The sequence below is a fragment of the Prionailurus bengalensis genome, chromosome D3 (genome assembly GCF_016509475.1).
Source record: "Prionailurus bengalensis isolate Pbe53 chromosome D3, Fcat_Pben_1.1_paternal_pri, whole genome shotgun sequence".
Classification (NCBI taxonomy): domain Eukaryota; kingdom Metazoa; phylum Chordata; class Mammalia; order Carnivora; family Felidae; genus Prionailurus; species Prionailurus bengalensis.
The window spans coordinates 44,446,302-44,467,233 of NC_057356.1; the positions used below are offsets into that span (position 1 = coordinate 44,446,302).

At 38.1% G+C, this 20,932-nt stretch overlaps 1 protein-coding gene and 1 non-coding gene across 4 annotated transcripts in view; one reads left to right on the forward strand and one right to left on the reverse strand.

The window, feature by feature from the left end:
* Window positions 1-656: 656 nt before the first annotated feature.
* The window catches only part of ABHD3 (abhydrolase domain containing 3, phospholipase), a 39,576-nt gene continuing 19,300 nt past the window's right edge, over window positions 657-20,932 (reverse strand). For 2 of the 3 annotated variants that reach the window (XM_043558439.1, XM_043558441.1), the window contains 5 exons: window positions 11,406-11,518; window positions 7,128-7,301; window positions 5,567-5,615; window positions 5,322-5,487; window positions 657-1,515 (listed from right to left, as the gene is read on the reverse strand). In XM_043558439.1, coding sequence (XP_043414374.1) covers window positions 1,337-1,515; window positions 5,322-5,487; window positions 5,567-5,615; window positions 7,128-7,301; window positions 11,406-11,518 — 681 coding nt within the window. In that variant the 3' untranslated portion in view covers window positions 657-1,336. Of the gene's footprint in view, window positions 1,516-4,994; window positions 5,032-5,277; window positions 5,488-5,566; window positions 5,616-7,127; window positions 7,302-11,405; window positions 11,519-20,932 lie in introns of those variants that run through there. The other variant, XM_043558440.1, reaches the window with a different exon arrangement.
* On the forward strand, window positions 16,349-16,494 carry LOC122471072. The gene has a single exon (XR_006294091.1). It is a non-coding gene; the product is annotated as a small nucleolar RNA SNORA62/SNORA6 family (small nucleolar RNA).

Genomic DNA, 20,932 nt, shown 5'->3' on the forward strand with positions numbered 1-20,932 from the left:
GTGGAAATAGTAAAAAACAAAAACAAAAACAAAAACAAAAAACAAAACCCAAAAAACCAGAAAAGATATTGAATGGTATGGAGGCTATCACTCTGGGCTGGCTAGCCCAACAACCATTTCTAATCCCCTCTCCCTTGCTTGCCTACACTGCAAATGGAAAAGTTGACATACTTGATTTCCCACCTTCCTTCTCAACCAGGATGGCCATGTGACACAGTTCCAGCCAATGGATATAAGTGCAAGTCTTATATCTGGTATGTATGGCCCCATCCTTCCCACTTTTCCTTCTCTGAACACACAAACCTGATGGCTGAGCTGCAGCAGACATCCTGTGTTCTGGAGAAACTGGCCCCTCTGCTAAGGATGGAGAGGAGGCAGAAAAAGCCTGAGTCCTTGATGACACCAGTAACACACCAGCCCTGGTCTACCTGAAGACGTTTAATAATGCAAGATAGTTAAATATCATAATTCCTAAGTCACTGTTAGACAAGTTTCCCGAAGCTAAAAGTATTTTTAATTAGTACAAATGATGTGAACCCCATATTCTGGGAACAGTGAAACAAAACAGTTTTAATATTTCTTACTAATGCATTCATGAAATTATCATAAATTAATTTCTAGGGATTATTTTTTTATAAAGACTTACAAAGAAACAATTTAAAATGATAGAATTTATTTTAATATATTGATATATATGTATACACATATACTATTTTAAAAATAAGCATGTAAAGTATAATTGTTATAAAACATAAGTCAGCCTTAATTTAATATTATCAGAGTAAAAGAGCATGTATAGAAGTCAATCTAACATTTTTGCATCTGCCTTTCAAAGTTAGAATACACAAAAGATTTAGCGCATTGTATTTTATCTTATTTCAGTCTTCACATTATCATCATTGGGTATAAATACCCTTAGGAATGTGCCAACTTATAACTTACATTCAAATAACCCAAATCTCTTAACAGTTATTAAAGTACCATTAAGTCACCTAAAATGAGTCATCTAAAAAAATACTGGCCTAAATTAAAACCCTGAGGAATTAAAATCTTTTTACACAATAGTTTTGGTTAAGTGTGATTCCATGTTTGACTACTTCATTTAAGGTCATACTTGGTAAGGCATAGTAAAAATAAAATCTACATAAGTTACAGTCTAAATCTATATTTCATTTCTTTCTACAAAGTTGTTTTGTTTCCCCAAAAAAGTTTTTGCAAGTCATTCTGGACCTCTTCACTACCTGCTGGCATATCTGCTTTATATACAGTAGTTAAGATTTGTGCACTAAGCTGAGCTGCCTTTACATGGTAGTTCAGACAAAATGCACCTAAACAACTACATGCTAGAGAGTTCATGTCCATGCTCCACCATGGCCTGAACAAACTGCTTGAAGACTCGATCCATGTAAGTGGACTGCCTTGGCCAGATTCCCTCCAGAAAACCAATATGGCCTCCATAAGAAGTAAGGACCAAAGCAACATTAGGGTTTTGCTTGGCAGTTTCAATTGGAATAGCTTGGGGAAAAAAAAAAAAAGATAAGGGAAGGGGGGAGGTAAGAGAAGGAAAGGAGAAAAGAAAATATATAATTATTACTGGTTCCTGTTAGGAATAGTACATGCTTTTATCATTTCTAATCATTATAAACTGAAACACCATTACATAAATAAATATTTGTAATTAGTACAGCTAATGGAATAAGTCTACTTTATATCAACCATCTACATTCTTTTTCTTTTTTAATTTTTTAAATATTTATTTATTTTTGAGGGGGGGAGGGGCAGAGAGAGAGAGGGAGACACCGAATCTGAAGCAGGCTCCAGGGTTTCAAGCTATCAGCACAGAGCCTGACACAGGGCTCGAACTCATGAACCACAAGATCATGACCTGAGCCAAAGTCTTAACTGACTGAGCCACCCAGGCTCCCCACAACCATATGCATTCTTATAACAGATCATGTTTACAGTTACGTACTGAACCATCATTTTTGGAAGAATCAATCCAAGTGTTTAATCATAACATAAAAGTATAAAAAGGCCTAGTCTTGTTTTGAGAAATTAAAGTAAGGTAATACAAGGAATGGTGAATACTTACATTATGCTATAAGATTCCCACTTAGGTATTATACCAGGAAAAACAAAAAAGCAACAACAATCTTCTCACCTTTGTAAGAGTTATAAATTCATTATGTATGACTTTGGTTAATTTTACATGAAGTTAGATTCCTGAGGGGCCAATACAATTGTTGGCAATATTAAGGACTCAAAATTAAACAACGATTTATGTAGTAAAAATATATACAGATAGCAAAAAAGAGTGGAATAAAATATTCCCAAGTGATAACAGTGTTTATATTTGGGTGGTTAAACGTTGGTGATTTTTCTTTTTCTTCCTTGTCTGAGTTTCTATTCATAGTAAGGAGAAAGAAAAATTTTATTTTGAAAATATAGTTGCAATATTTAAATAATTCACTCGCAATGACAATCTTTTCATATACTCTACAAAATCTATTAAAGGATGTGAATTAAAGTTGTTTTATTCTTATTTCTTTCTCCCACACTTGGAGTTCAGTGAACTGTTTTGATTTAAGATCTATAATGAATCACTACCTGGCATAAGAAGTGTTTTAATTTCAGATACTGCTAAATCTTATCTCCTTAATTAAGGTAACGTGGTTGTTGCAGTATTTAGACCTTCATATCTTGGGTAGAGTCTTAAAGGTAAATTAGCTAATTAAAGGTAAGATCTCCCTACCCCCATACCCTTCTAATGAAGGAAAGGAAGCTGACACACTCTAGGAGAACTGAGACCCTTCCAAGGGTCTTGCTGCTGTGCCCAAACTGCCTGTTCAGATGATGCTCTGTTTGACCTTCACAACACTCCCTGAAGAATAAACTTAGAGACTCTAAATCAAGGCCTGGCAAGCCAAGCCCTTGCCCAAAGGGGTTCTGAACTCTTATCCTTAGCCGGCCCCACCTAAAGAAGAGTACTTCCTATCTTGGGATAAGGTGTGTGAGCTTAAGGGGAGGGGCAGGTGAAATGACATACTATTTTTGTTTTTCCTTTTTCACCTCACATTAAAGGCTTCAATTTAGAATGCTTCATTTGCCTCTGATGAAATTATTATGAGCTCCAATTTCACACTCTGGATACACTCAGGAATTTATAACACCGATAGTTACAGACATACCAGAAGAACAAAAGGCTGTGCCACGTTTGAGTCATGTGAAAGATGCTGGCTGCCTGTGCTCTCAGAATGCAGACAATTGTCTCCTATTTCAATGTGGCAAGACTATCTTAAGGGCTTGGGAAAGAATAGGAAATGATGAGTTTAAATTTCAATCAAATGGGGCAGGTTAAAATGCTGGGAAGTTTTTGTTGGTAAAAGAAGGGTCTGTGAAATATTAAAAAAGAAGGAGAAATAGTAGACTTTCTTAATCCAATGAATATAGGCTAAATAACCACCATGCAATTCAACTAATACTAAAGTTCACTATTTCATTTCTTGGTATGTGGTGAAAGGCCAAAAAGTTCCAGCCATCTACAATTACTTGTGATTAATCATAAATCACATATAAAAATGACATCTCCTGCAGAGATGATAGGTGATTTTTATTTTTATACACTTTGGGGATTTTCTGAAATTTTGACACTACACATGTGCTGTGTTTGTAATCAGATTAATTTTTTTTTTTTAATGAAGTACTTGGGAATATGTTTTTAAAGTGTTTAGGGGAGAAATGAGAACAAAACTGTATAAAAAGCTTTGTGAAATTTCATTAGAAAAAATTAGAGATTGAGTCTACTGATTCTTATGATGACTTCTAATCATCTTGTATTGCTTCAGTATACCAGCCCATGCATATATATCCTTGCTACCAAATTCATATTTCTTTTTTTAAATTTTTTTAATGTTTCATTTATTTTTGAGACAGAGACAGAGCATGAACAGGGGAGGGGCAGAGAGAGGGAGACACAGAATCAAAAGCAGGCTCCAGGCTCTGAGCTGTCAGCATAGAGCCTGATGCGGGGCTCGAACTCACAAACCGTGAGATCATGACCTGAGCCGAAGTTGGACACTTAACCGACTGAGCCACCCAGGTGCCCCCCAAATTCCATATTTCTTAAATTAAGAGGGCAAGAAAGTTGATTTGGGCATAATTTTTTTTTATATGGTATCCAGGGGGAAAACAAAGACTGTTTCTTTTCAGATGGGACCGAATGTGCTACACTCATTGAGATATTCAAGGACGTCATGTTTATAAGGTCTCAAGTTTTCTTCCAGGTTAAAAGGGGAAAAAAAATGTCAAAGTCTTCTGCTTAAGAAGCTCAGGAAGAAAAGCCAAGTGATGACAATAGACTTGTAAGGCAAAGAGTTCGAGCCCCACGTCAGGCTCTGTGCTGACAGCTCAGAGCCTAGAGCCTGCTTCGGATTCTGTGTCTCTCCCTCTCTGCCCTGCCCCTGCTCATGCTCATGCTCATGCTCATGCTCTGTCTCTCAATAATAAATACATGTTAAAAAAAAAAAAGATTAAAGAAAAAGTTATAAAAGATAAAGTTAAAGTTAAAAGTTATAAAGAAAAGTTATAAAAAATGAGAACAAGCAAAATATTTCAGTCATAATTGATTCTAAACCTCTCACAATTAACTAGATAAGCGTCTGTGAAACTTTTTAAAGTGATCTCAGAAATTTAGATATAAATTATGAGTATTTAGTAATTTTTTTCTATTCCAGTGGAAAACATTTTATATGTCTGATATTTTACTTCTCATTACTGTATTTTCTTAAAGAGAACAGTATTTTAAAACTGTTAATTCAGGGGTACCTGGGTGGCTAAGTCAGTTGAGCATCCAATTTCGGCTCAGGTCATGATCTTATGGTTCACAGGTTTGAGCTCCGCATCAGACTCGATGCTGTCAGCACAGAGCCCCCTTCGGATCCTCAGTCCTCATCTCTCTCTGCCCTTCCCTGCCCTGGCATGCATGTGCCTTCTCCCTCTCTCCCTCAAAAATAATTAAAATTTAAAAAGAACCCGGTTAGGGGCGCCTGGGTGGCTCAGTCAGTTAAGCGGCCGACTTCGGCTCAGGTCACGATCTCGCGGTCTGTGAGTTCGAGCCCCGCGTCGGGCTCTGTGCTGACAGCTCAGAGCCTGGAGCCTGTTTCGGATTCTGTGTCTCCCTCTCTCTCTGCCCCTCCCCCGTTCATGCTGTGTCTCTCTCTGTCTCAAAAATAAGTAAAAACGTTAAAAAAAATTTTTTTTAAAAATAATAAAAAGAACCCGGTTAATTCATGTCAAAATGTATACAAATAAGTTAATTTTACCATGACTTGGTGAGAAAACATCATCCACAGAATTCAGACACAACACTGGAATTCCTACTGATTTTAGTCTACGATTAGGGCTGGCGTCAGTATAATAATCATCAATTGTTCGGTATCCAAACATGACTGAAGTGAATCTCTTATCAAACTCTCTAATGGATTTAGCCTGAAAAATAAAAACAGATTATTTCTACTCCTGGAATCCAAAGAGGAAATAAAAATATTAAATAAAGTTTCTCTCCTACCTTCATGACATGATCCATGTCGATTTGTTTTACAAACATATGTCGGTGCCTGCAACAAAATAATTTTAAAGGTAAAAAATTAAGGTAAAAAAAAATTGAGGATATTGCTATCTCAATCAGACCTAAAATACATAATAATAAATAACAAAACAGTCTAACACTGTTTTATGTTAGGGCACAAAGTTGGTACTCAGTAACTATTTACTTAATCAGACTTAAGTACATTGATATTTATCCTAAAGACATTTTTTAAGAGTACTTTTTTCTTTACTGAAAGATATTATAACTAGTTTTGTAATAATAAATGTAAATATTGTTTCATAACAACTTGTACCTACACACTGTTGCTGTTAAATCAATTTGGCCAAAAAGGCCTTACTTAAGCCAGAAGCTTTCAATTGGATAAATCACTTGAAGACATTATTTTTAAGTTGCTATATTGAAAATTAAAAGTTATATTTTGTGTGATTATTTTTTAACTGGCGGTCATTTTTCTTTCTTTTTAAACATATTTTATTTATTTATTTATTTATTTATTTAATTTTAAGTAAGCTCTATACCCACTGTGGGGCTTGAACTCATGACCCTGAGAACAAGAGTCGCATGCTCTACCGACTGAGCCAGCCAGGCAAACCTAAATAGTGGTCATTTTTCTTATATAACTGATACTTTAATTCAGATCATTCACTTTTCTTACTACTGTGCCCCATTTCAGTGATGAGTAATTAGTGATCTAATTTTTAAATATTTTAATCAATATTTTATACTCAACATCTGTAATTTAATAAGTAGGTTAAGTTTAATCCAATGTTTAATGTCAACTTTTGGGATAACTATGGTTTTCAAGAAGTCATGTACCAATTAACTATACTTTTTATTTAGCATTTATATTACATTGATCAATTCACCTAAAAATAGATGGTAATAGTCATCAACAGAGACACCTCTGTTCTTTGTTATCACACCAATTTAAATGTTAGAAGATACACAAACAATTCCAGAAAAACTAATGCAAACATAGTATTCTGATAATCTTAAGAAATGTGTGGGCTGAGAATATCCAAGTGCATTTTCCTAAGCTTCTAAAACATATCATGTTTGCAAGCATATGCTTAAGAAACTACATTATTCAGCACTAATAACACTTAATAACATTGCTTACTACCTAGGAAAGAATTCGGTACTGATAAGATTAGCAATAGGTAGAAGAACTAGGGAAACAGTATAATGTTACTCAACACATTCAATGCTAATGCTTTTAGTCCTTTAGAATAATTTAGAACAGTGATCTTCAAAGTGGGGACACATACCCTACAGGTTGTACAAGACAGTGCACTGGGATACAGAAAGAAAACATTACAACTTTTACCTATATTTTTAGCTTATACTTAAAATATTTATTTTTTGTATATATTTATAACAAAGAATATTTGGGTTAGTAAATGCATATAATGCAAACATAAATATACAAGTATTAGCAGTGTTATACTTTACAACTTTTTTCTGTTGGGGCATGTAATCCAAAAAGTTTGAAGATGTCAGATGTTAAAAGATGACTCACTTATTAACTGAAGACTGGAGGCAGGTTGTCAAATAGTAATTAAAAAGCAGCCAGTTGAGTGGTTTCTCCAACGACTCAGAGCAAGCAAAAGTATTCCAACCAACTGAAAAAGTTGCAGCTGCCTTCAATGGAGTTTTTGGCCCAATTTTGCCTAAGTAATTCAAAAGCAGCATACTAAAATGGGGAGAAACAGGAAACTTAGTGATTAATTTGTTGTATCTCTCAAGACATCTAATTTCTTTTTTTTAAAGCTTAATTTAATTTATTTTGAGAGACAGATAGAGAACAAGCGGGGGAGGGGCAAAGAAAGAGGAAGACAGAATCCCGGGCAGGCTTGCACTATCAGCGCATTGGCTGACAGGGGGCTTGAACTCACAAACTGTGAGATGGTGACCTGAGCTGAAGTCAAGAATCGGACAATTAATTGACTGAGCTACCCAGGTGCTCCCAACAGAATGTTTCTAATGTCCAGGCCACATAGATTATCAAAATGATATTGATAACAAAATGATAATGATTAAAAATATACAAATCTTTGGACCTCAGTCTCTAGGTGAATGTTTAGTTTTAGTATGTGAGGGGTGTTTCAGGCAAACTTTTCTATAATTAGCCACACAGTAAATATTTTAGGCCTTCCTGGCCATACAGTCTCTGTCACAAATACCCAACTCTATGATTGTACTGCAAAAGCAGCTGTAGACAATATATAGGTGAATGGACATGGCTGTGCTCCAACAAAACATTCTGCATGGATGAAATTTAAATAAATTTCACATAATTTTCACATGACATGAACTATTCTTCTTTTGGTTTTTTTTTTTCAATCATCTAAAAATATAATAACCATTCTTAGCTCTTGGACTGTACAAAAACAGACAGATTGCCAGATCTGACCTGTGAGCCATGGTTTGCCAACCCTTGGCATAGATGAGAGAGCAAGAAGGAGTGGTTTTTCAGATGTGGCTGCACATTGGAATCACCTTCGGAGCTTTCAGAACTATTACAGATGTCTGGGTTTAGCCCTGGAGATTGTGAGTAATGGGTCTGTGTGGGCATCCTGGTTGCCTCTGAGCCCTTGCCCTCTAAAGTAAGTCTCCAAAGGGCTTCCTAGTGTAGAGTTAGACTTTCTGAGTTATGGCAGAGCTTTTGGCCCCCAAATCACTTATTTTCTCTTCCTACTCTTTCCTATTCTTTGTCCTTATCTATCACACATTTTCCACTTTTCCTTTGATTCCATCAATTTTCCCAATTTTAATCTAGTTCTATTTTAGTAAAAGGAACGAGAATGGGGTTTAATCTAACACTAATGTCAGAAATATAAGTTTACCATTGCCAACTAAAAAAGGGACGATAGCCTAAATTCTGCTTCTCATTGTATTTTCCATTCTTTATTTCTCCAATTGCCGAGGTTGTGAAATAGGAGAAATGGGTAAAAATTGTCTCATTCTCTTTCCCAAACCAACTGGCTTGCAGAGTGAGTGTGATGAGGTTTTAAATCAAAAGTGGAGATTTTTGTTTTGCTTTTGCAAATGACTCTTAATAATGACTGTACTCCTAAAATAATAATAATAATAATAATAATAATAATACGATGATGATGATGATGACTGTACTGCTGGTATAAGGTTCTGTGGTTCACTAAGTCATTTAAAGAATAATGTTTACTCTTCTGTGAAGGGTTCATTCTAGGGTCTTAGTTTTGGTGGCCCTATTCTTTGTTTTGAAGTCAGAGAGTGCCTGCATGTCAGTAAGATAATGGGCAAATTGGAAGGGTTGGAAGGGAAGCTCTCAGGAGTAGGAAGGATCGGTAGTATTCATGACCAAGTAGGGGGGGATACTCCTTGGCTATTATTCAAGAGCAAAATAATACCAAGATGTTACTCCAAAACAGTTTGTTTTACTTTGACAGAAAAAGGACTCCATTTTTTCACCAAAAGAGAGAGAGAGAGAGAGAGAGAGAGAGAGAGAGAGAGAGAGAGAAGAATCCAGAATTAAGAGATTAAGAGTCATATCAACCCTAATTATGGACCTTATCTGGTTCTTAACTCAAACTGTAAAACCAACCAACCAAAAGTCGAAGAAATGTGACACTGACAAAATATTTGACTTGATGATTTTTAGAAACTGTTAGTTTTGTTCAGGTCTGATACCAGTGTGTGTGTGTGCTTTAAAGAGAAATCACCTTTTAGAAATTACCTACTGAAATATTTATAAATGATATAAATCTCATGATAGATGAGATTTATTTAAGATAATCAGAATTGGGGAGGAATGGAGGGTAAGCCTGATTAGCAAGATTATCTGTGAGTTGATAATTATTGAAGCTGTATGAAGAAGGTTGATTATTATTGAAACCAGCTTATTAGTATATGTGGGAGATCATTATTCTCTTCACTTTTATGTGAATTTTAAATACATTCTTTAAAGCTTGTTTATCATCTCATTGGGAGACTGAAACTTGACTGGGTCTAGAATGACATGGATTCCTTGGCTAGACTCAGTTCTGGCTTAAATCCCCTACTGGGTCACAGGCATCACAGGTATGGGGATTAATCCAGTCCACAAGGGCACTGGATGTTAGGATCTTCAACAGACTACATTTTTGTCTGTTGCATTTCCAAAAGAAAAAAAAAATGTGTCAAGCTGTAAAACATCCCCAAGTGGTAAGCCCACTTGGGAACGTGTCACAGTGCTAGGCAACTAGAAACGGTGCTTCCTTCAAACAATTTACAAGACATTAATATTCAATCAGCTGCAAAGGCTAATGGTCAAGTTCTGCCTTCAGCACTGAGGCTTCAAAGGGACATGAATAGGCATTTCCCAGGAGCTTCTGAATAGAGAATCTGGGCCTGTTTATGTAAGGTCTGGCCTTTAAAAAGTCAAGAATTTATATGATTAAGGGAAAAAGTTCAGCTGGCTCCCTGTCCTCTATGGCTCACATTATGGAGCAAAGGAAAGAGAAGTACACTAAGCACAATTCACAGATTCTGCCTGGATTTTCTGCACTGATTCAGATTTCTTCCTTTTTAGTAGGTCAAGTCAGACCTTCCATGCTAATGTAAGAAATGTATTCTTTTCTTCTTAGTTTTATGTTTTTCAGAATCTAAAAAGCTGTGGTTACAGACTATTTTTCGGAATCTATCATTTGTAAAGCCTATTCATTTTCAGGTAAATATACTCCTAAGATGTTCTGAAAATTGAAATGGCAGATAAATCAATGACAAAATTAAGAAAAAATACACTTTCTATCTCATGTGTTTGCTGATTTAAAAAAGTACTTCTGGACAAGAGCTTAGGGAATCTAAGCATGGTAAAATGCCAGATAATTAAAATTTTGCCAGATTATTAAGTTCATAATCACTAGAACAAAAAAAGATAAACAATTATTAGTGGAAATGAGTAAACATGGCATAAATGTTCCAAATAATCCTCAATGTAACTGCAAGAAGCACAAATTATAATATTCATATGCTTAAAATAGCAGCTGGAGTAGGGTTAACAATAAAACTTCATAGTTTCTAGGAGAGCATTCCAGGGTAGGTCCATCTGCCCAGCAACAAAACAAAACAAACAAAAACACCACACCTGGAGAAAAACAGTTTTGAAGGTCTCTTCAGCTGGAGAGAGCAAGAAGTGATTACTTCTATGACTGGAATGATGAAAGTCAGACTACAAGGTCAGCTTCCTGTGTGGTGCTGGAGGATGCACTTACAAGGACGGCTGGGAGTACATTAGGGAATCTGAAGGTCAACATGGCAGCTGTCGAGTGATGGGAATCAACATCATGGGATTCCAATAAGCCTTCAGGCTCACAAAATCCTAGTATCCCAAGGAGATACTTGTATCCTTTTCACCACAGAGACTGGTTGCCAAGGAAAAATTAAAAGTCACCTGAATTAATTACTTCATTCATTCAACCGTACATGGTGAAATAAGACAAAAATAATCAAACATTTATTTTAAAATGCCTATGTAGTTTATAGAGTTCTGAAAGAAGCAGTCTGTAAGTCCACTTCTCTCTCCGACACATTTTTTATTTTATTAAAAAAATTTTTTTAAATTTTATTTATTTTGAGAGAGGCAGAGTGAGTACAAGTGGGGGAGGGAGAGAGAGCGAGGGAGACAGAATCCCAAGCAGGCTTCATGCTCTCAGCACAGAGCTTGGCATGGGGTTTGAACTCGTGAAACTGTGAGATCATGACCTGGGCTGAAACCAAAAGTTGGAGCTTAACCAAATGAGCCACTCCTGTCAGACATTTTAGAAAGGAAAAACCTTACCCTCCCATTGAAACCCCTGCTGCCAGGAAAGGAGCAGAAGGGTACAGACTGTGCACGTGGTGAATAACTGTCTCCAAGTCTTCAGTGTTAGCACAACAGTAAGTCCTTGGTGTCTGTAAGCAGAGACAGGTAAAGCACAAAATTTAAAATTATGAGGCTAATGATTTGCATAATGCAGAAATGTAAAAAGATCAAGAAGACATAAACATGAGAAAATAACCTTTGTTTGCACATACTATGAAAAATAATTTATCATATTCATATCTTACAGTTCACACATATTCCATATAAAGTCAACACGATCTGAGTTGGCACTGACCAGAAGACTTTGGTCACGCAAGGAAGGCTTGACAAAAATAGGGCAAGACTGATACAAATACCTTAAATAGAATACACAGTACCAAACTCAAATGTGTCTCCAATTTAACAAGAACAGGATCAATTTAGAAAGAAACAGTGGAAAGTTACACTTTTATTTTGGAAAAAAAAAAAAAATTATGCCTGACAAAACCAAAGTAATTGATTAATTAAAAAAACAAGCAAACAAACAAAAGAGACTTTACAATAATGCCACGAAAATTTTTAATTGTGGCTGCTTTCTAACTGGGGGACTGTTTTTTTTGTTTTTTACATTTGTTTTCAATGTTTATTTACTTTTGAGAGACAGAGAGACAGAGCATGAGTGGGGAAGGGGCAGAGAGAGAGGGAGACAGAGAGCTGAAGCAGGCTCCAGCACAGAGCCCGACGTGGGGTTCAAACTCACGAACCGCGAGATCATGACTGAAGTCGGGTGCTTAACCAACTGAGCCACCCAGGTGCCTCGGGAACTGCTTTCTTTATCCTGAGTGTTGTCTACCAGTGAGTGAGTGTGGTTTTCTGGCACTGCCTTCACTCTCAATAAAGGAATGTCCAGTTGGATTTATTAAATATGTTGTTTTACAATAATATATCCATATAGCACCAGCTGTACTACACTGCAACGAACACTTAAAATGTTATATTATGTAAAGGTGATTATGCCTCAATACATGATGCATTGAAACAAATGTTTTTCATGTGAACTTCATCAATAAGGGCTCTGTTTCCGGCAGGAAAGCTTCACAAATGCTTTGTCTGAGCTGTGGGAGGAGAGGGCAGTCCTCTCTGTAGAATAAATGAGAATGTGTATATGAATATGTGTGTGTATATGTGAGACCAAATAACTAGAAACTGAATAACATGGAGAGGAATCTGGTAACATTGCTTTAATAAAAACAGTTACCTGTACCATCCTGACTCTACTATTCCAATAAACCATGATCGGAATAGGAAGGCTATGTTCGCTCAGCATTCAATTGTTAATGAGAAGCCTGAGGAAACCACAGTTTTTAATGATTCCTCCAACTAATCTCAAGCCTAAAACACTACACATTGCCTACTATCATCTTTCTGAGGTCTGCAAATATGAAACTCTCCAAACAAGAGAGTTAACCTAACAAGATTTACAATGGTGAACAATTATTAAATAATTAAATTTGTGTCTACAAAACCCTGAGGAAGGGGAATGTGGGTGGCTCAGTCAGTTAGGCTTCTGATTTCAGCTCAGGTCATGATCTCACAGTTTGTGGGTTTGAGCCCTGCGTCAAGCTCTGTGCTGACAGCTCAGAGCCTGGAGCCTGCTTCAGATTCTGTGTCTCCCTCGCTCTCTGCCCCTCAACCACTTGTGCTCTTTTTCTCTCAAAAATAAACATTAAAAAATTATTTAAAAAACAAAACAAAACAAAACCCTGAGAAAGATCCCTTATTATGTCTATTTTATACAGGAAACTGAGTTGAGAGAAGTTAAATGACTCCTGGTATACCTTATCAGCTAATCGAGATACTTTATTTATTTATGTAAATCATAAATATATCAGCTAAGCTGATATACTTTATTTATGTAAAAAAAAATTCTTTGTAACATTTATTTATTTTTGAGAGAGAAAGTACACGAGCAGAGAAGGGCCAGAGAGAGAGGGAGGGAGACACAGAATCTGAAGCAGGTTCCAGGCTCTGAGCTGTCAGTACAGAGCCCAATGCAGGGCTTGAAGTCACAGACCATGTGATCATGACGTAAGCCAAAGTCAGGTGCTTAACCGACTGAGCCACCCAAGCACCCCTAAGATGAGATACTTTAAAAAATATTTTGATTTAAATGCATTTGTAAAATCTAAATGGAATAATATCTAATACCATGCTCATTCATAGTGACTGCACAATTTGTCACAAGAATTTAGGTGAAGAAATCCTTCCTTGGTATTTTTATTACATATGAGTCTATTCATGCAGAGCTCAAACCCACGGACCACGAGATCATGACCTGAGCTGAAGTCAGACGCTTAACCTACTCAGCCATCCAGGCGCCCCTTAACACTTTTTTTTTTTTTTTTTTTTTTTTTTAGAGAGAAAGTGTGACTGGGCTTGAGTAGAGGACAGGAAGAGGGAGAGAGAGGAAGAAGGTGAGGGAGAGAGAGGGAGAATTTTAAGCAAGCTCCATGCTCAGTGCAGAGCCCAATGTGGGGCTTGATCCCATAACTGTGAGATCATGACCTGAGTTGAAATCAAAAGTTGGACACTTAACCAACTGAGCTACCCAGGTGCCCCCTAACTTCCCATTTTAAAAATAAATGACACCTATATTTTCCTAGTTAAAACTGTCGGTGGCAATGCCTTCTCCCTCTCCCTTAATCCTATAGCCAGTAAACTGCCAAATCCTCTAGTTTCTTCCTCCTCAGTGTCTTTTGCAGGAAATGCTAGAAACCCCTTCTTTCCACCCTAGTAAAGGCCTGGTATATTAGATTCCCTTAGAAGAGCCCCTGAGACAGGATGTGAGTGCAAGCAATTTATTTGGAAGGTGGTAGCAGGGAGCACCAGCAGAGGAGTGGTGAAGTGTGTCAGGGAAGGTAGGAAGTCAATAAAGCATATGTGACTAAACAGTTTGTGGCTGTGGGCAACAGGGACCCAATCCTCTGAGGCACTTTGGCAGACTGTGTGAATGTGGTTCAAAATTATCCAAATGAGTGGTGAGATAGCTGGGTTCCACTAGTTCCCTTCAGGCACTGGTTGAAGGCTGCTTCTGGAGGCTGTTAACTCCTGGTTGGCCCGTAGTACAGTCCGGCAGGCTCCAGTAGCTAGAGAGGCCCCAGTCAAAGACATGTGAGTGCTTTCAGGTAGAAGCCATCAGGTAGCCGTGCATGGGAATGGTTAAGTGCCATAAAGGTGAGGATGTGACAAAGGTATGGTACCTGCTGTCTTGGCTGCCAGGACTTTCCACCTCTCACTGGAACTGCCGCAGTAACCTCTTCACTAGTTAACTCCCAGTCTTTCCTCATAACCATCCATTATCATATATCCCACTCACTGATGGATTAATCTTCCTAAAGAGCATTTCTAGCTCTAATCATGACAGTATTTTTGCTTAAAATTCATTAGCTTTCCACTGATGACTGACTGAAGGACAAATTCTTCTGCCATGTGTTCAAGGCCCTCCACAATATGTCAAGCTGCTTTTCCAGCTCTGTTTTTCCCTATTTCTTCACAGGTACAAATTCAGGTCAGTGAAACACCACTATTGTCTTGTTGCTGGCCTCATATTATCCTTACTACCTGTGTAAACTTCATCTGCCAAGTGTCCTTCACTGTCAAGGCATGAAATCATGAGTTGATTAAATGTCAGAGAAAGGGAAAGACTCGGCCCCTGGGCTCCAATGACCTCACAGCTGTTCCCAATTGTACCCCTAATTGTCTCAGCCAGTCTGCTCCTGGTCCGTACTATTACTATCTTACTCACCTCTATCTCTGACAGTCAAGAAAATACTTGTCCAAACCGAACTGAAATACACAGGACTGAAAAATGAAAAGACCTGATGAGTAACTTCTGATATGCAAAACTATGTGGTTATATCACAAGACCTTTTGCTACTTGATGGTTCCAATTGGAAATATCATTTCCCTTCTTTTGTCACAGGACTTGAGTCTCACTAAAGAAAGGATTCATCCAGGGTACATAGCAAAGACACTAAGGGGGCAATACATTGAATTGGCAGGGCTGGCAGACATTTCCTTCAGGTCTAAAAATATAACTAGCGGCTTTTTAGACAAAACGTTAGTTAATTCTCAGTTGCTAGGGCTACTAATGCAACCAGCAACTAATCCTATTGCAGTAATTCCTGTCTTTTTCCATGCTTCCAGAACAGAGGTAAAGTAAGCCATATCTAATGAGAAAAGGGATTAAGGGAGACCTCACAGGATTCAGCTGGATGGTGAAAACTCCCTTCACATGTGGATGTGAAAGGTTTTCTGGAAAAGTGAAGAAAATCTAAAGGATAGATAACCTTCCAGCAGATGTTCAGGCATAAATATTTTATAAGTTGTAATAACTTGAAATAATTACAAACCAAGATTTTTCAACTGCTGCTATGATCACAGAGAAACAATAGTAATTTGTTTAATGGCTTTTAGAAGTTAGTTTTAACAAGTCATTAAAGAGAATAATGAAGTAAAATGAATTCTTAATTATTCACACATAACAGATGGGAAAAGAATAAAGCATATATTTTGTATTTATCTATGGACTACATATAATCTATCCTTAATCAACTTCCAAAAAATAGACAACTGAGTTCTCCCTAACCTGCAGGAGAATTTTCCTGTCCTGGTTTAGAAGTCATTTGTTTTAAAATACAAATTTCATTTAAAAACGGGTTTTTTTTCTGGTCTAGAAACGAATTAAAATTCACCCTGTTAATCAGGTAGCCTGACTCTCCCTAGCTATTCTGGGAGGAGATTAATTTGCTAATCTGCAGTAGAAGCCATAACCCAGGACCCTTTCCTCAGTGCTGGAGCTGCCACACATCCAATACTGAACTGGCCAGCTAAGATTTTAGTTTTCCGTCTAGTAAAATGAAAACTGAGACAGATATTTAAATGTCTTTTAAAAAATCATTTCAATTTTGGCTGGCCAATGAACTCATAAGTGTAGGTAGCGTGCTACATGGGGGCAAGTCTTTTGCTCAAACCACAGGGTCTCTGGCCCAATGAGTGGAGTTTGATAGTAATACTTGCTAAAAGTAGGGAAAAAAATCATTTTAATTCCACTTTTATTTTATTGTAATGTCTGATAATAATCAGGAGCTTAGAATACTTCATTTCACAGCCTTCCTCTCTCAAGTATTTCCTCTCCTGTACTAAAATATTGGACAAGATGTTGCTTAAAGGAACTCTGTAACTCTTATATGCATGTAGGCCCCCAGAAGAAATAATCCTTCCATAAGAGTACTAATCATGTTTTTTTTTTTTTTTTAAACTAGGCTCTGCACCCAGTGCAGAGCCCAATGTGGGGCTTGAACTAACAACCCTGAGATCAAGACCTGAGCTGATATCAAGAGTCAGACACCTAACTGACTGAGCCACCCAGCTGCTTCTAATCATGCTTCTTAACTGATCTCTGCAGCATGTTTTTGTTGTTGCTGCTGTTTTGTTTTCATTCCATCCACCCTGGGATGAGTACCTAGTCATTTGCTAAAATTGTCATTAGGAAAATTGATTTTATTTTTGGAAGATGCGTTTGTTAAGTAAGGAGTCAGAGAAAACAACAGTATGCATACATAAATCAAACCAGCACTTTAATGAATAATCATTTTACCTAGTCACTGATAGACATATAAAATGACCAAGTGTCTAAAAGTGCCTGGGCTTGGATCCTTTCTTGAAATAACTCGCCACAAAACAAAGGGCTCCAGAAAAATCTCCTGGCCACCTCTGAGGTGGCCTTTGTGCCACATTCCCACTAATGTTCTACATGGCTACATGCATATGCAGTCATGCTACACAGTTATACCAATAAATGAAGTGGCTTAAAGCAGATCAGCCAGGTGGACAGGAGTTACCTTTGGTCCAAACTCCTAAGAAGCGAGACCCATGCCCGCCCTGCCCTGTCTGGGTTTGCTGCCACCGTCCAGCAGTTTGCAGTCCTGCCTGTACTTTAGACTCACTGGGGAATGTTAAGACAAATCACAGACACTTGGACTCCACCCCAGACCAAATGAATCAGAATCTGGGAGGGGAGGATGGGGTCCAAGGATCAGTAGTTTCTTAAGGCTTCCCAGAGGATTCTAATGTGCAGCCAGGGCTGAGAACCAACTGCAAAGAGTAGGAGAATAAAGAAAAAGGGTGAGAGCAGAAAAATAAAGAAATAGGGTGAGAGCTGAGCCAAGAGAGGAGGAGGCTGCAGTGACAAGAATGATAAAATGATCTAGAGCGACTTGGGAAGAAGGAAATCTAGTGCTACGGGGATTCTTTGCAGTGCACAGGGAAGTGCTGTCAAACATCGCATATCTTATAGGATCACCTGGCACATATTAAGCATTCAATAAATGGTGGCTATTAAATTACTGTTATTATTCCTAGAAATTCTTTAACTGTTTAAACTTTTTTTTTTTTGAGAGAGAGAGCACGCATGTGAGCAGGGTAGAGAGAGAGAATCTTTTTTTAAAAATTTTTTTTAATGTTTATTTATTTTTGAGACAGAGACAGAGTGTGAGCAGGGAAGGGGCAGAGAGAGAGAAGGAGACACAGAATCTGAAGCTGGTTCCAGGCTCTGAGTTGTCAGTACAGAGCTCGATGTGGAACTTGAACTCATGAACCATGAGATCATGACCTGAGCCGAAGTAGGACGCTTAACCGACTGAGCCACCCAGGCACCCAGAGAGAGAGAGGATCTTAAGCAGGCTCTATGCTGAGCATGGAGCCTAACTTGGGGCTGGATCCCATGACTCTGGGATCATGACCTGAGCCAAACTCAAGTGTCAGATGCTCAACCGACTGAGCCACCTAGTTAAACATTATTTTTCTTTATTTGAAAAATTGTTTAACTACAGAGAATTGTACAATCCTTTGTGTACCCACCACTTACAACAGTTGGTATTGCTGAATTGGACCTATCAACGTGAGGAAAAAATTCTAAAGGATTCAACGCATTCATCCCACATCTGGCTGAGATGAGTCTTCTTGTTCTGATTGGGGTAGAGGATGGAGAGAGAGGTTATTTTTGGAGCATTTAGGAAAGAGCAGACTTGGATGGGACACAATGTAGTTTAGCAGGAAGGTACTGAGTACAGGAAAGGCAAAAGTCTGAAGGTATGAGTCTGACAACTGAACTGTGTCCTAACCAGCCCTGCCCTATATGTTCCTCCTCCATCAGACCATAGGAAGGTCCTTACTCCCTTCTGAATGCCTCCCTCAGAAAACAGGGCTCAGGAGGGGAGAGAGCCTTACACCCCTCCCATCCCATTAGCCTCCATGAAAAGCAAAGGTGGTAAAGCTCAGTAGGAAACAAGAGCAGATTTCTCTAGATCTGAGCCTTTAATAAACCACCCACTATCTGATGTTGAGGTAGGAACCCTCTCATTGAAAACTCCTTTTATCTCTAACCCCAGATTTTCAGGCTGATTTGACTTAAAGTCAGTGCTGAGAGGTAAAGACTTCCAACAAACAGCCTGAGTTCCTGCCCTGAGACCACTAATCAGTTTTATGACCTCAGGCCTGTCACCCCACTTTTCCAGAGGTGTGCTCATTTAAAAAATGAGCTTTTCAGGATTAGAGGATCTCTGAAGCAAAGCTGCTCAAAGTGCCAGGCCGGGATGAGATAAGTGCTGGTGTCAGAATGTAAAATAAGCACACTGCTTCTCTCACCAAGAGTATTGCTAAGAGGAAAAAAAAAAATCGGCTCACTTCCGCAGTGTGTTTGGAACTGAAAGGTGGTTTACATTCTGCCGCAGTCCCTTGTCTTGTCAGGGGCTGGTATCAGAACATTTGAGAAATGGAATTCATCCACAAAACTACACTTTGAGCAGAACCTGCTTTAAAGTATCTTCTAGGGGCGCCTGGGTGGCGCAGTCGGTTAAGCGTCCGACTTCAGCCAGGTCACGATCTTGTGGTCTGTGAGTTCGAGCCCCACGTCAGGCTCTGGGCTGATGGCTCAGAGCCTGGAGCCTGTTTCCGATTCTGTGTCTCCCTCTCTCTCTGCCCCTCCCCCGTTCATGCTCTGTCTCTCTCTGTCCCAAAAAAATAAATAAACGTTGACAAAAAAAAAAATTTAAAGTATCTTCTAGCTTCTCCTCCCCGCCATTGGCTCTTCCTTATCTGCAGAGTGAGCTTTAACTTGAACTGGAAAGTGCCCAAAGGCTTTTTTCAAGCTTTATGAGGCAAGATTCACATGCGATACAATTCACCTACTTAAAATGTAGGGGCTTCCTGACTGGTTGGCTGGAAGAGTGGAAGAGCGTGCAGCTCTTGACCTCAGGGTCATACATTCGAGCCCCACATTAGGTATAGAGATTACTTAAATAAACTAAATAAATAAATAGTACAATTCATGGGTTTTAGTATATTCAGAGCTGTTCAAATACCACCACAATTTCAGAACATGTTTATCACCCCAAAAAGAAACCCTCTACCATTAGCAGTCACCCTCCCTCCCCCAGCTCTAGGCAACCACTAATATACTGTGTCTCTACTGATTTGCCTATTCTTAATATTTTATATAAATGGGATATACAACATGTGATTTTGTGTGACAAGCTCCTTTCACTTTGCGTAATGTTCTCAAGGTTCATCCATGTTACAGCATGTATAAGTACTTCATTCTTTTTTCAATGCTGACCAATATCTAGTGATATGGATATACCACATTTGCCTTACCCATTTGTCCAGCAATGGGCATCTGGGTTCTTTCTACATTTTGGTTAACATGAATAATGCTGCTATAAATATTCACGTACAAGTTACTATGTGAACATATATTTTCATTTCTCTTGGTTATATACATAGGAGTGGCATTGCTGCATCATATGGTAATTCTATGTTTAACTTTTTGAGAAAGTACCAGACTATTTTCCAAGGTGGCTGTTTTCCTATTGTGCCTAGAGACACAGAAGTCTGTATGACCCATAAAGCAAAAAATGGGGCCACTATATAGCTTTCAACAAACTCAATTTTGGCTTTGTAAATTATCATTCCTAAACTAAAATGGAAACATAATATTTCATAAAGTAATTACAAATACTAGGGAGTTTGTGGACAACTTGGATTCCTGGATTCTTATCCTTGAAAATCCATCTGCAGAGAGCAAGAAAAGGTACTATCTACTTCAGGGACTCCAAGAACCCTGCAGGAATATCTGAATCGCAATCTACTGAGACTAGGACTCTCTGTCTTCTATAGCTAGCAGCCCCAGGGAGGACAATGTGCAGGCTTGTCATTTCCTAGTGAGCAGGGCTTTTGCCTTTTCTAGAACCCTACAATGTGTAATTAGAAATGAGGACAACATGGTAGTGGAAAATTTCTTTCTCATTCTCCTCTGCAGGAGTCATAGTAATCCCTATGAATTCTAAGTATATCACCAACATATTTCGGCAAACTTTTCCTCTTGCATTTCTTCCACTCCTGGCAGAACTGCTTACTCTAAATTCCATTTCACCTTTGCTAGCTCTTTTGGGCTAATTTCAGTT